Source organism: Nansenia antarctica (genome assembly GCF_963989245.1).
Source record: "Nansenia antarctica genome assembly, chromosome: 7".
NCBI classification, from domain to species: domain Eukaryota; kingdom Metazoa; phylum Chordata; class Actinopteri; order Argentiniformes; family Microstomatidae; genus Nansenia; species Nansenia antarctica.
The window spans coordinates 2569525-2584524 of NC_137677.1; the positions used below are offsets into that span (position 1 = coordinate 2569525).

The following is a 15000-nucleotide window of genomic DNA, read 5'->3' on the forward strand; positions in this document are numbered from 1 at the left end:
ACAGGAAGATTAGTTCGAAGAATAGTCATCATGTGACTTGGATGAGACATAGACATAGAACATTTTTTTTGCAGATCTGCACGATTCACATGGATGACCTATTTTGAGATAAAAAACCTCTAATTTAGCAGAAAGGTGACAAGTTTGCACCCCTGTTAAGTCCTGAGTCACCCCTACCCCAAAAGAAAAAATCACCCCAAAAGTAGACCCCAAATCCGAGCTACTGATCATCCTGTCACTTCAGCCCAGCGGTGTCTAACCCACTGACCTCTGATTGGCTAACCCACTGACCTCTGATTGGCTAACCCACTGACCTCTGATTGGCGCCCTGGCTCTGGGCGTTGTGGGCCCGGAGCACGTCCTCCTCCAGCCTTCTGCGTTCCTCCTCCAGCTGCAGCGAGGCCTCCGGGGGGCGCTGTTGCTGCCTGCCCACCAGGATGATCTCCTGCAGCAGCGCCTCCTTCTCCCGCAGGAGCTGCAGGAAGTCCCGGTCGCGGTCCGCCTCGGCCCGCCCCGACCAGCTCTCGCTGTCCAGCTGGGCCAGCTGGTGCTGGATGCTGGACACCCTGATAGGCCACAGAGGAGAAGAGGAGGAGGAGGGGGAGGGGCTTGTGTTTGTTGTTTGTTGACGTGACGTTAGAATTCTATCTCCAAGGTTCTAGGATCTCCATTTCTGTCAGAATTTAGTTTTTTTTACATAATCTGATCCATTAGGTGTTTATTAATGCCTGTGTGGTGTTATTTTTAAAATGTTGATTGTTTTTGAGTTAGTGATTCATAAAATACAAAGGTTCCATCTCATAGAACATAATGGAATGTTGAAAACTTTGACGCTCAATATCTCTGAACTACCCTAAACGGAGATAGAACCTTATCATTCTCTGAAATTAGAGACACCTGATACAATTAGATTATGTAAGCCTTCTGGCATGCTAACAAGTAAGCTATAGCGGCGGCTGTGGCTCAGGAGGTAGATCCCCGGCTAGCCACACGTCGAGGTGTCCTTGGGCAAGATAATGAACCCCAAAATGCTCCTAAAGAGCGGGCCGGCCGGCGCCTTGCATGGCAGCTTGCCTCCATTGGTGTGTGAATGGGTGAATTACATTTACATTTTTGGCATTTTAAATGAGAGGCCGTTGTAAAGCGCTTTGGAATAAGGCGCTATATAAGTGCAGTCCGTTTACATACCATAGAATATAGTAGGCATGTAATGATAGCATACAGCCTCGTCGTTTTACAGACTATGGTAAATGGACTGCAATTATTTAGCACCTTTATCCAAAGCGCTTTACAACGGCCTCTCATTCACCCATTCACACACACATTCACACACCCATTCACACACCCATTCACACACTATAGGCGGCAAGCTGCCATGCAAGGCGCCGGCCCGCTCACTGGTAGCAACTTTGGGGTTCAGTGTCTTGCCCAAGGACACTTCGACATGTGGCCAGCCGGGGCTCGAACCGCCTATCTGCCAACCTTGTGATCATTAGACGGCGGCTCTACCTCCTGACCCACAGCCGCCCCTATGTAATGATAGCATACAGCCTTGTCGTGTTACAGACTACCATGGTGCACGAGCGCGAGCCCCTCCAGAGCAGGTGTGTTCTATAGGACATTAATCTTTTAAAACGTGTAGAGGAGAACTCAGAGACCCGGGTCCTTGCCTTTTGGTTAAAATTAAATAACTGTGTTTATGTGTATTGGATTTCAGACAGAGTGACTCAGCGACAGAGCATGCAAGTTTCCACAGGTCTCCCTCTCACTCTCTCACTCACTCTCTCTCTGATGTCATGGCTGGCATGGCTGCTGCCATGTCCCCATAGCAACATGCATCTTGTAAAAAGACTGCATGGAGCCGGTGTAATAACACACAGTGACGCTGCTGCTTTTACCACCTATTACAACTACAGCACATAGGAGCCACTGTGTTTGAAACATCGTAAGCTCAGAATTCTAAGGTTCTATCTCCGTTCAGGGCAGTTCAGAGATATTGAGCATCAAAGTTTTTACATTCCATTATGTTTCGTGAGATGGAACCTTTATATTTTATGAATTACTAACTAAGAAATGTCAACATTTTTTAAATAACACGACACAGGCATTAATAAACACCTAATGGATCATAACATAACGTCACGACATGTTGACTGATTTTAGTGTAGGAAATATGGGTACAGAGATTTAAAATAATACCATCCTAAACATCTAGAAGGGTCTGAAATTCCCATCCCCAGGTGCCTCGATAGACATCACACTTCCATATCGTATACCTTTACCTGCTGTGTTGCTTAAACCTGCACTTAGGTGTGTAGCCCTAACCAGTCTCTGTGTGTGCATGCCTGTGTCCGAGCGTGTGAGTGTGTGTGTGTGTGTGTGTGTGTGTGTGTGTGTGTATCTGAAATGCCCTGTGTTAAACCAGAGTATGCAGAGAGGTGGGCAGTGGGCAGGGAGCTGTCTCTCTCTCTCTCTACACACACACACAAAGGCACACACACACACACACACACACACACACACACACACACAAAGGCAGCACACAGTCAGCAGCGAGGGCCAACAGGAGGAATGTGACCACCCAGCTCATTCCCCCGCCAGACTCCACCACGGGCCACGAGCGCAAATACTATTCATCATAACACAGCCCTAACAACCCTAACCCTGCCATAACACAGCCCTAACCCTCTCATAACACAGCCCTAACCCTCTCATAACACAACCCTAACCCTCCCATAACACAACCCTAACCCTCTCATAACACAGCCCTAACCCTCCCATAACACAACCCTAACCCTCCTCTCATAACACAGCCCTAACCCTGTCATAACACAACCCTAACCCTCCTCTCATAACACAGCCCTAACCCTCCTCCCATAACACAACCCTAACCCTCTCATAACACAGCCCTAACCCTCTCATAACACAGCCCTAACCCTCCCATAACACAACCCTAACCCTCTCATAACACAACCCTAACCCTCTCATAACACAGCCCTAACCCTCTCATAACACAACCCTAACCCTCTCATAACACAGCCCTAACCCTCTCATAACACAACCCTAACCCTCCTCTCATAACACAGCCCTAACCCTCCCCTAACACGGCCCTAACCCTCCTCTCATAACACAGCCCTAACCCTCTCATAACACAACCCTAACCCTCCCATAACACAGCCCTAACCCTCCCATAACACGGCCCTAACCCGCCCATAACACAGCCCTAACCCTCCCATAACACAGCCCTAACCCTCTCATAACACAGCCCTAACCCTCCTCTCATAACACAGCCCTAACCCTCTCATAACACAGCCCTAACCCTCTCATAACACGGCCCTAACCCTCTCATAACACAGCCCTAACCCTCTCATAACACAGCCCTAACCCTCTCATAACACGGCCCTAACCCTCTCATAACACAGCCCTAACCCTCTCATAACACAGCCCTAACCCTCTCATAACACAGCCCTAACCCTCTCATAACACAGCCCTAACCCTCCCACCAACACAACCCTAACCCTCTCATAACACAGCCCTAACCCTCTCATAACACAGCCCTAACCCTCCCATAACACAGCCCTAACCCTCCCACCTACACAGCCCTAACCCTCCCATAACACAGCCCTAACCCTCTCATAACACAACCCTAACCCTCCTCTCATAACACAACCCTAACCCTCCTCTCATAACACAGCCCTAACCCTCTCATAACACAACCCTAACCCTCTCATAACACAACCCTAACCCTCTCATAACACAGCCCTAACCCTGCCATAACACAGCCCTAACCCTCTCATAACACAACCCTAACCCTCTCATAACACAACCCTAACCCTCTCATAACACAGCCCTAACCCTCCTCTCATAACACAGCCCTAACCCTCTCATAACACGGCCCTAACCCTCTCATAACACAGCCCTAACCCTCTCATAACACAACCCTAACCCTCCCATAACACAGCCCTAACCCTTTCATAACACAACCCTAACCCTCTCATAACACGGCCCTAACCCTCTCATAACACAGCCCTAACCCTCCCACCTACACAGCCCTAACCCTCCCACCCACCGCCGTCACACGCTGCTCTACCAGGGGAGAGGCGGGCTGACCTCTGGAGTCACAATGTTGTGTGCTGACGTCTCACAGATAGCTATCTATCTAGTGGACTTGGAGAAAACAGAAAACAACCGCTACGAAATGACCTGAATGTAGCAGTTGAGTCTTCGTGACGTTAGAATTATAAGGTTCTATCGAGTCTATCTATTGAGTTTTTTTACATAATCTGATCCATTAGGTGTTTATTAATGCCTGTGTGGTGTTATTTTTAAATGTTGACATTTCTTAGCTAGTAATTCATAAAATACAAAGGTTCCATCTCACAAAACATAATGGAATGTAAAAACGTTGACGCTCAATATCTCTGAACTGCCCTAAACGGAGATAGAACCTTATAATTCTAAGCTCACGAGATAGCTATCTAGTGGACTTGGAGAAAACAACCACTACTGTGGAACTGTATTCTTGAGCTGCACTTCTGCCTGTCGAAGGAGAATTTCGGTCACTGTGTGACAGACAATAAAGCTATCTTGAATCTTGAATCTTGAAATGACCTGAATGTAGCAGTTGAGTCTTGTTGTCTTGGCGTTGTTAGGTGGTATATACAGTTATAGACTGCTGTGTTTGGATAGTAGATGCCGTAGCCTGGTAGCACGGGTTTCAGTGTTGGTACTAGCAGTGTATGGACGTAAGGATCCAACCAGAAACTTACTTTTTCTTGGCCTCCTCATACTGCCAGTTGAGTTTCACTCTGTCCACCAAATGGGAGGAGTCTTGGGGACCGTACTGCAGAAAAGAAAAGATAGAATCAACACAACAAACAGGACAATTGGTGGACAATTTATGAGACTTGTCTCACATATTCTCAAACAGACGATAAACAACCCAGAACAAAAACAGGAGGAGGGTTTCAAGCACGAAGAGAGTCTAAGGCCTGGACTACACATATATGTATATTTATAAGGCCTGGACTAAACGTACGTATATGTATATTCATAAGGCCTGGACTAAACGTATATGGATATTTTTCTAAACGCCAATTTTTTTGTACAATTGGGCCTCTCAACCATACGAACACAGCGTTTTCACTCACATAAACAGAGATTTCTCTAAACGGATAAAAAAGTGAAGAAATAAAAAAATATCCGATTGAGTGGATCAGTGTGGTTCTGTTATTTTGGTGGTTTGTGTTTTTTTTTTTAAACGAGGACGAAAATATCTGCTTAAAGAAATATCCATATACGTGTAGTCCAGGCCTAAATCTTCCCCAGGTTGGATGACAGAGTGTTTGAGCTGCCTACCTCTCCCATGCTGTCGGTCTGACAACCAGTGTCACAGTACTGCTGCAGGTTACACGAGTCGCCCAGGGGTCCAGTGCTGTTGGCCACCTCGTTCGTCGCGTCGCTGAAAGACAAGCTGCTGTGGAAGTTCACCGTGAGCTTCGCCAGGCTCTGTGGAGCGAAACAAGACCAAGACACGACTGTAAGATACAGTAGAACTATGGGTGTTTTGTATGATATTATACAACAGTTAGTTCCGACCAAGTCATTTTATTGGATTTGATTGGACAAGAGGCATTCCATGAGTGCTGATATACAGTATAACAGCACTGGGACTTTTAACTATATGCATCACTCCGCCGCACAGATGTTCTACTAAATGTCCGTTAATTAGACTACATGTTTGTGTTCAGGTTACTAGGCAACAGTCCATTTGAAGTTCAGTTGCGGAACTATTTTCTGTTTATTTTGTATGATTAGATAAACAAACAAATCATAATCTGTTGTCGCTTATTACTGTTAACGCGGCCTCGTACCTATGACCGAATCACAGCCGTGCTGATATTCAGTATAACAGCACTCCCTCTCGTGTGATATTGCTTAAATAACAATTGAAGGGGTGTAAAAGTAACATCATACAATCAAACGAATCAACAAACGAGGTCCTCAAAAGGTTGAGGAGACGATCGTGAAAAAGTGTGAAAAGCAGACACAAGAGGGCAGTGTTGAACATTATGAATGTTGCCATTGAAATTCGGGAAAAAGTATCCCAACAATAACGTAATAGTGACAACATGGAGGACGGAAAAAAACTGCCTTGTCACCTGGATGAGGTCCAGCCTCTCCTTCTCGCCCGTGCTGATGCTCTTCTTGATGCTACGCAGCTCGTTGAAGATGGCCTGAGCCTCGTCCAGCTTGTAGTTGGTTTGACTGCTGGACATCTTCCTGTCGATCCTACGCAGGGAGAGAGACAGACAGAAGAGAGACAGACAGAAGGGAGACAGACAGAAGAGAGACAGACAGAAGAGAGAGAGACAGACAGAAGGGAGAGAGACAGACAGAAACACCGTTAGACACCTCAGTCTGAGCTCTACCCATCTTCTCTTTTTGTTTTTTAAAGGTTATTTTTTCTGAGTGGCGCAGTCCCACGCATATTTGTACATTTTATTAGACAGATACAGTGAAGACAGACAGGAAAGTAAGGAGAAGAAGGGAGAGAGGGCATGTCAGCAGGACATGGGGGGCCGGATTCGAACCCATGCCGACATGGGCATGTGTGTGCACTGTAGACCGCGGTGCTAGACCACTGGACCACCCCAGGCCACCTACCCATCTTCTCAGCTTGACCCGACGACACCTCACATGTCACATATAAACACACTCCAAGACTAAATCACGGCACTCCTTTTGACCTCTCCATCAAGGTGCCTTCCAAACAAATCGGATGTGTATCACATGTAAATGTGACATGTTTGCTTTTAGTGAAGAGTGTTCAATTCTGCTCATTTGTAGTTTTATGGAGCTCCATAGATGTACATGTTAGCAGCAGCACACTGAGGGGCTGTTTCCACTTAGACAGTGGCCTGGCCTTTCTGACTGTTAGCATCTACCTGCTGGGCATTAACACTTACACAACAACACATCAATAAAGAGAGGTAGCACATCCTACTTTACACACCTAATTATACAGACTTAAATGAAGAATGACAGTGTTTATTCCTCACCAGAAACAGGAGGAGTCTGACTTTATAATAGATAAAACACCTCAGATTGGAAAATAAGTCTAGAAGGCCTTCAGCATCTCTATAAGTAAGTGTGTGGAATGTGAAATATCCTTTAACACAGTCAAGAAACAGAGGATGAGATATCCTTTAAAACAGTCAAGAAACAGAGGATGAGATATCCTTTAAAACAGTCAAGAAACAGAGGATGAAATATCCTTTAAAACAGTCAAGAAACAGAGGATGAGATATCCTTTAAAACAGTCAAGAAACAGAGGATGAGATATCCTTTAAAACAGTCAAGAAACAGAGGATGAGATATCCTTTAAAACAGTCAAGCAACAGAGGATGAAATATCCTTTAAAACAGTCAAGAAACAGAGGATGAGATATCCTTTAAAACAGTCAAGAAACAGAGGATGATTTTCTTCAGGAGGAGTAGAGCTTCTAGGGGTAGTATCTATGACCCGTTCACAGATCTGTCTGTGGAACCAATTTACTATGTGGCCATGCTGGGATAATATTGTTGTAACTTTTACCAGCCTCTTGTCTCAAAGGCATAATAATTAGGCGAGTGAAACCTGAGCCTCCCCAGACCAGAGCCCCCTCAGGGAACGCCGGTGCCCCCAGAGCCAGACCAACAGCCTGGGGACAGACTGTCTTCTCAAAACGTGACGAAGGACATGGGGAATATGGACATGAATAAAATATAATAATAATAATAATAAAAATTATAATAACTTTATTTGTATAGCGCTTTTCCTGCAAACGTTGCAGCTCAAAGTGCTTCAATCATTATATAATCTTAATTTAATTATTTAGTCATTTAAAGGCAATACCTCTTCTTATCCACCTCATTTTTCTGGTTTTCTGCTCGAAATGACATGCCCACAGTGAATATAGAATATCTCCACAATCACAAGGGCCTTCATAATGATCTTGTTATCAAATGAAAGCTAACACCTGTGGGGTGGCTGTAGAAGTGTCAGAATCAAAAGCTGTGTTACTGTGTCAGAGTAAATAGAGCTAGAACATTATAAAACATCTCAAATTCAGTCTCCGCCTAAAAAAACAACAGCTTTTACAGTGAATATCACCTTGGAAACCTGATAACCAAGCCCAAATCATCTAGGAATCAGTACTCCAGGGTCTTATTAGTACTTGTGCCAAAGTTGATGCTAGTAATGTGAGCAAATGCAACTTTGTACCTGTTTTAGTACAGGTATGTTTAGGCGGACACCTATATGTTTAGGCCATTTGGAGATATGTTGGCACCATCTTTGACGTTTGACCTTTCTCATGTATTTTTTATTTATTTTTTTTGGATTTTTTTGAGTTGGCCGACCAATGGTATGGAAATTTGGCGTTGAAACCGGACATGACACATTCTCCAGTTGGAGAAAACTGGATGTGACTTAGGCCGTGTTTACCGTCTATGGAAAAAAATGGTGGCATCGTATAGCATGCAAAGTTGTGAAAAAAATGTGATATCGATGAAGAGAATTGATCGAGGTAAACTCTTTATATCACTTCGGATCCCCATGAGGGTCCGTGGATATAAAGAGGTTAAAAAGATGGGTTTTTAGTCTTGACTTGAACAAAATATGTGCTGAGGTTGCATCCCTAATGTAAACTGGCAGTGAGACACAATCTGGGTGCATAACATGAGAATGCAGCCTCACCAAATCTCTTCTTTTGTACATGTGGTACACAGAGAAAACCAGAGTCAGAAGACCTGAGCGCTCTAAAATGATGACTTGATTTCATGCCATAATGGTACATAAAATATGTCTTGCCATAATGGTACATAAAATAAATACAAAGAGATCATTTTCTAGATAGCTAAAATACCGTTTTAGCGTAAGTATAGCAATCCGCATACAAAATGTTCTCCTTCAGTAAGCTGTAACACTATTGGTTGATATGATTTTAGTCATAACTCTCTTTAAATGCTACAGTATTCATCCAGAGGTGATGTACTGTATGTGGTCAGACTTCAGGCTGACGTTGAACTAGTCAGATCTGTGAGAGGAGAACCTCTAGGGGAGCTGAGAGAGGAGGAGAGCTGTGAGAGGAGGAGAGCTGTGAGAGGAGGCCTCTAGAGGAGGAGGGGAGCTGTGAGAGGAGGAGAGGAGGAGAGCTGTGAGAGGAGGAGAGCTGTGAGAGGAGGAGAGGAGGAGAGCTGTGAGAGGAGGAGAGCTGTGAGAGGAGGAGAGCTGTGAGAGGAGGAGAGCTGTGAGAGGAGGAGAGCTGTGAGAGGAGGGGAGCTGTGAGAGGAGGAGAGCTGTGAGAGGAGGAGAGCTGTGAGAGGAGGAGGGGAGCTGTGAGAGGAGGAGAGCTGAGAGAGGAGGAGAGCTGTGAGAGGAGGAGAGCTGTGAGAGGAGGAGAGCTGTGAGAGGAGGAGGGGAGCTGTGAGAGGAGGAGAGCTGAGAGAGGAGGAGAGCTGTGAGAGGAGGAGAGCTGTGAGAGGAGGAGGAGAGCTGTGAGAGGAGGGGAGCTGTGAGAGGAGGCCTCTAGAGGAGGAGGAGAGCTGTGAGAGGAGGAGAGCTGTGAGAGGAGGAGAGGAGGAGAGCTGTGAGAGGAGGAGAGCTGTGAGAGGAGGAGAGCTGTGAGAGGAGGGGAGCTGTGAGAGGAGGAGATCTGTGAGAGGAGGAGAGCTGTGAGAGGAGGGGAGCTGTGAGAGGAGGAGAGCTGTGAGAGGAGGGGAGCTGTGAGAGGAGGAGGGGAGCTGTGAGAGGAGGAGAGCTGTGAGAGGAGGAGAGCTGAGAGAGGAGGAGAGCTGTGAGAGGAGGGGAGCTGTGAGAGGAGGAGAGCTGTGAGAGGAGGAGGGGAGCTGTGAGAGGAGGAGAGCTGTGAGAGGAGGAGGGGAGCTGTGAGAGGAGGAGAGCTGAGAGAGGAGGAGAGCTGTGAGAGGAGGAGAGCTGTGAGAGGAGGAGAGCTGTGAGAGGAGGAGAGCTGAGAGAGGAGGAGGAGAGCTGTGAGAGGAGGAGAGCTGTGAGAGGAGGAGGAGAGCTGTGAGAGGAGGAGAGCTGTGAGAGGAGGAGGGGAGCTGTGAGAGGAGGAGAGCTGTGAGAGGAGGAGAGCTGAGAGAGGAGGAGAGCTGTGAGAGGAGGGGAGCTGTGAGAGGAGGAGAGCTGTGAGAGGAGGAGGGGAGCTGTGAGAGGAGGAGAGCTGAGAGAGGAGGAGAGCTGTGAGAGGAGGAGAGCTGTGAGAGGAGGAGAGCTGTGAGAGGAGGAGAGCTGAGAGAGGAGGAGGAGAGCTGTGAGAGGAGGAGAGCTGTGAGAGGAGGAGGAGAGCTGTGAGAGGAGGAGAGCTGTGAGAGGAGGAGGGGAGCTGTGAGAGGAGGAGGAGAGCTGTGAGAGGAGGAGAGCTGTGAGAGGAGGAGAGCTGTGAGAGGAGGAGGAGAGCTGTGAGAGGAGGAGAGCTGTGAGAGGAGGAGAGCTGTGAGAGGAGGAGAGCTGTGAGAGGAGGAGAGCTGTGAGAGGAGGAGAGCTGTGAGAGGAGGAGAGCTGTGAGAGGAGGAGAGCTGTGAGAGGAGGAGAGCTGTGAGAGGAGGAGGAGAGCTGTGAGAGGAGGAGAGCTGTGAGAGGAGGAGAGCTGTGAGAGGAGGAGAGCTGTGAGAGGAGGAGAGCTGTGAGAGGAGGGGAGCTGTGAGAGGAGGAGGAGAGCTGTGAGAGGAGGAGGAGAGCTGTGAGAGGAGGAGAGCTGTGAGAGGAGGAGGAGAGCTGTGAGAGGAGGAGAGCTGAGAGAGGAGGAGAGCTGTGAGAGGAGGAGATCTGTGAGAGGAGGAGATCTGTGAGAGGAGGAGAGCTGTGAGAGGAGGGGAGCTGTGAGAGGAGGAGAGCAGCTGTGAGAGGAGGAGAGCTGTGAGAGGAGGAGAGGAGCTGTGAGAGGAGGAGAGCTGTGAGAGGAGGAGAGCTGTGAGAGGAGGAGAGGAGCTGTGAGAGGAGGAGAGCTGTGAGAGGAGGAGAGCTGTGAGAGGAGGAGAGCTGTGAGAGGAGGAGGGGAGCTGTGAGAGGAGGAGAGCTGTGAGAGGAGGAGGAGAGCTGTGAGAGGAGGAGAGCTGTGAGAGGAGGAGAGCTGTGAGAGGAGGAGAGCTGAGAGAGGAGGAGGAGAGCTGTGAGAGGAGGAGAGCTGTGAGAGGAGGAGAGCTGTGAGAGGAGGAGGAGAGCTGTGAGAGGAGGGGAGCTGTGAGAGGAGGAGAGCTGTGAGAGGAGGAGGAGAGCTGTGAGAGGAGGAGAGCTGTGAGAGGAGGAGAGCTGTGAGAGGAGGAGGGGAGCTGTGAGAGGAGGGGAGCTGTGAGAGGAGGAGAGCTGTGAGAGGAGGAGGAGAGCTGTGAGAGGAGGAGAGCTGTGAGAGGAGGAGAGCTGTGAGAGGAGGAGAGCTGTGAGAGGAGGGGAGCTGTGAGAGGAGGAGAGCTGTGAGAGGAGGAGAGCTGTGAGAGGAGGGGAGCTGTGAGAGGAGGAGAGCTGTGAGAGGAGGGGAGCTGTGAGAGGAGGAGAGCTGTGAGAGGAGGAGGGGAGCTGTGAGAGGAGGAGAGCTGTGAGAGGAGGAGAGCTGTGAGAGGAGGAGAGCAGCTGTGAGAGGAGGAGAGCTGTGAGAGGAGGAGAGCTGTGAGAGGAGGAGAGCTGTGAGAGGAGGAGAGCTGTGAGAGGAGGAGAGCTGTGAGAGGAGGAGGAGAGCTGTGAGAGGAGGAGAGCTGTGAGAGGAGGGGAGCTGTGAGAGGAGGAGAGCTGTGAGAGGAGGAGAGCTGTGAGAGGAGGAGAGCTGTGAGAGGAGGAGGGGAGCTGTGAGAGGAGGAGAGCTGTGAGAGGAGGAGAGCTGTGAGAGGAGGAGAGCTGTGAGAGGAGGAGGAGAGCTGTGAGAGGAGGAGGAGAGCTGTGAGAGGAGGAGAGCTGTGAGAGGAGGAGGAGAGCTGTGAGAGGAGGAGGGGAGCTGTGAGAGGAGGAGGGGAGCTGTGAGAGGAGGAGAGCTGTGAGAGGAGGAGAGGCTGTGAGAGGAGGAGAGCTGTGAGAGGAGGAGAGCTGTGAGAGGAGCCTCTGTGAGAGGAGGAGAGCTGTGAGAGGAGGAGAGCTGTGAGAGGAGGAGAGCTGTGAGAGGAGGAGAGGCTGTGAGAGGAGGAGAGCTGTGAGAGGAGGAGAGCTGTGAGAGGAGCCTCTGTGAGAGGAGGAGAGCTGTGAGAGGAGGAGAGCTGTGAGAGGAGGGGAGCTGTGAGAGGAGGGTTAGGCGGCGCCTGCCGTCTACATCCCTGGGCCTGGCACGTGGCCCCCCCCGCCCCCACCCGCCCCCCCCCCTCCCCGCCACGGCCCCCCCGCCCCGCCACGGCCCGCTTCCTCCAGGCTCTCCTTCAACAGCAGGTACTGTTCGCCCGAGGACCCTGCCTCTTCCTCCCCAAACAAGCGCTGCTTTGTTACCCCCCCCCCCACCCCACTGGCAGGACCTGGGAGTTTATATGCTTAGCAAAAACGTGCCACTACCCACTCCCTTAGTGCCCTTAGTGAACCCCCCCCCTTGCCCCCCCCCCCAACCCCCCCCCTCATGTTCAGTAGCACACACACTTGTTTAAAAGACTCTGAGTAAACAGTGGATTAAAAATAGAAGGGAAAGCTGTGAGTTCTGGGCCATATTCCACAAAGCTCGATAAAGTTCTAAGCCTCGATAAAGTTCTAAGCCTCGAAAATGTTAGCTTGCGTTCGGTGCCATCAATGTGGCTCAAATAATTCGCTGCTTGGTTGAGCTCCTTCTGAGTCAGATATAATTAGCCTGGTCCCGACCAGGCTAAAACACAGGCTATAGTCATCCGTGCGTCAAAAAAGGCTCACAGGCGGAAACTAAACCCTGAACGAAAGTTCCTCATGTGTCTTTTAGGAAATATTAGTTCCCACTTCACATGAGATAGATAGATTAGATAGTTTGACTGTGTGATAGATAGATAATTTGATATTTTGAAAGTGTGATCGATCGATAGATAGTTTGATTGTGTGATAGATAACTTGATATTTTGAAAGTGTGATAGATAGATAAAGAAAAGTGTAAAAAAAAAAAAGAAGTAATTGTCTCAACTTGCATTGCCGTTATGACAGCGGTCTGGTGGTGTAGTGGTTAAGGCTGCGGACTCGAGTTCCAAAGGTTGCGAGTTCGAGACTTGACTGAGTCATTCATTTTTTTTTTTTTTTTACATTTAACCGAAGATTTCATGCAAAGGTTTCAAACACCATTGTAATCGTGTCAGTTCTTGTAAATTAGCCTGCACCATAATTTTATAGCCTACAATACTTTTTTAGATGAGATTTTAGATTAGATTCAGACAACGAAATGCAGTAAAAAGTGCGTCTGTAGAGGGATTCGAACCACTGATATAAAATGACGAATAAATCCTATGGCAGCAGTCAATACCACTAGGCCATTGTGGCGATATGATGGTTTGTAGCCTGCTGCGGATATCACCACAGTAGTAATATTCATTTATTAAAATATGAACATATAACAATAACTGGGGCTAGTATGACCTACGCATTTAATCGGTCAGCAATTTCTTGCCAAACCATTTCCCTCGCCTTGTTAATTGCGGCAGTATTGCACTATTTTACATCTTATTTTTCCGTTTTCATAAAAATCAATAATTCGGAATGCTGCGCAAATGTAGTACCCCTGCAGAGTGGAGTATCTTCATTTCTACAGATCGACACTTCAGGGCTTTTTATGTCTGCGTGCACGCGCCCATATCGAAGATTTGTAAGCCTGTCTTCTGTGAACACTGATGACACAAGGCTGATCCTCATTCGAGGAATCACCTGAGGCTTGAATACCAATCTCGAGGTCCCTGAGCGCCGCATTTAATTATAGCGCCGCTATATTAAGCCACCGTTAGTGAAACGGACCCCTGCTCCCTGAAAATTTTGTTGTTTTTTTTAAAACGTTTTTTTTTAAGTTGTAACTTCGCGACCACTTTGAGTTCTGAGGTTTCTTCGAAACGTTCATGACGTGAATTAAAAGAACTACAAGCATGTCCTCCATCACCCGAGGCACAATGACATAATCAACAGGGTTCCGAGTCAGTAAGTCAGATTTAAGACCTTTTTAGACCTTTTTTAGACCTCTTTGGATATAATTTTAGACCTATTCGCGACACCATATGTATGATAGCTATTTGTCATCCTCGAGGTGATGAAATTAGGGATTTCACTGCCATACACACAATAAAGTCTGAAGGATAATTAGATAAATAGATGTGGTCGGACTGATTTCCTTGCAGGACAAGCTAATCTAATTTTTAAGACCCATCACCTCATTTTTAGACCGAATAACTGAACTTCGAGACTTGTTTAGGCCTTGTAAATCGAATTGCTGGATTTTAGACTTTAAGGCTTTTTAAGACCAGCGCTGGAACCCTGTGTGTGTGTGGAGCAACAATTGGGGGATTTCCATATCAGCGTCTAGTTCATTTGTTCTGCCTGACATGGCAGCACGAGGAATAAATAAGCTTTAACTCTGACAACAACTGAGACTGAACAACCACAACAACAACTACAACAACAACAACTACAATACGGGGTCTCAATCCTTAAAGAAAACCAATCAAAAATAATAGACAAACAGCCTGTGGAGTGAAGGATGCTGGGATGTTTTCAGCGTTCTTGTTGTATTCTCCCGTCTATTCTGGGAGCCACTGGAGTTGTGTATTATCTAAGAGATAACGTCTCTTTGCCAGGACTCAGGAAGTGCAGAGGAATTTGCTGCCAGATATCTCTGTTTTTTAAACTGCTCCCTCGCCTCCCTCCCTCCCTCCCTGCCTCCCTCCCTGTCCCCCCCCCTCCCTCCCTACTCATGGAGCAACTTCCTCTCCAGGCCGAGCCTTGGCTCCCTGCACTCCACTGGTGCATCCTCTTCCTGAGGTGGAGTCTCCTTTTCCAGAAAACTCTCTCTCTCTCTCTCACACTCTC

General features: G+C 47.9%; 1 protein-coding gene across 1 annotated transcript in view; it reads right to left on the bottom strand.

Annotated features, from left to right (window-relative positions):
• wwc3 (WWC family member 3) overlaps positions 1 to 15000 on the bottom strand; it is a gene marked incomplete at its 5' end in the record, with an annotated part of 48187 nt that overhangs the window by 14119 nt on the left and 19068 nt on the right. Inside the window, 4 exons of the mRNA XM_080535986.1 lie at positions 315 to 566; positions 4770 to 4843; positions 5359 to 5508; positions 6162 to 6291. Of these exons, the coding sequence (XP_080392112.1) occupies positions 315 to 566; positions 4770 to 4843; positions 5359 to 5508; positions 6162 to 6291 (606 nt within the window). The remainder of the gene's footprint in view (positions 1 to 314; positions 567 to 4769; positions 4844 to 5358; positions 5509 to 6161; positions 6292 to 15000) is intronic.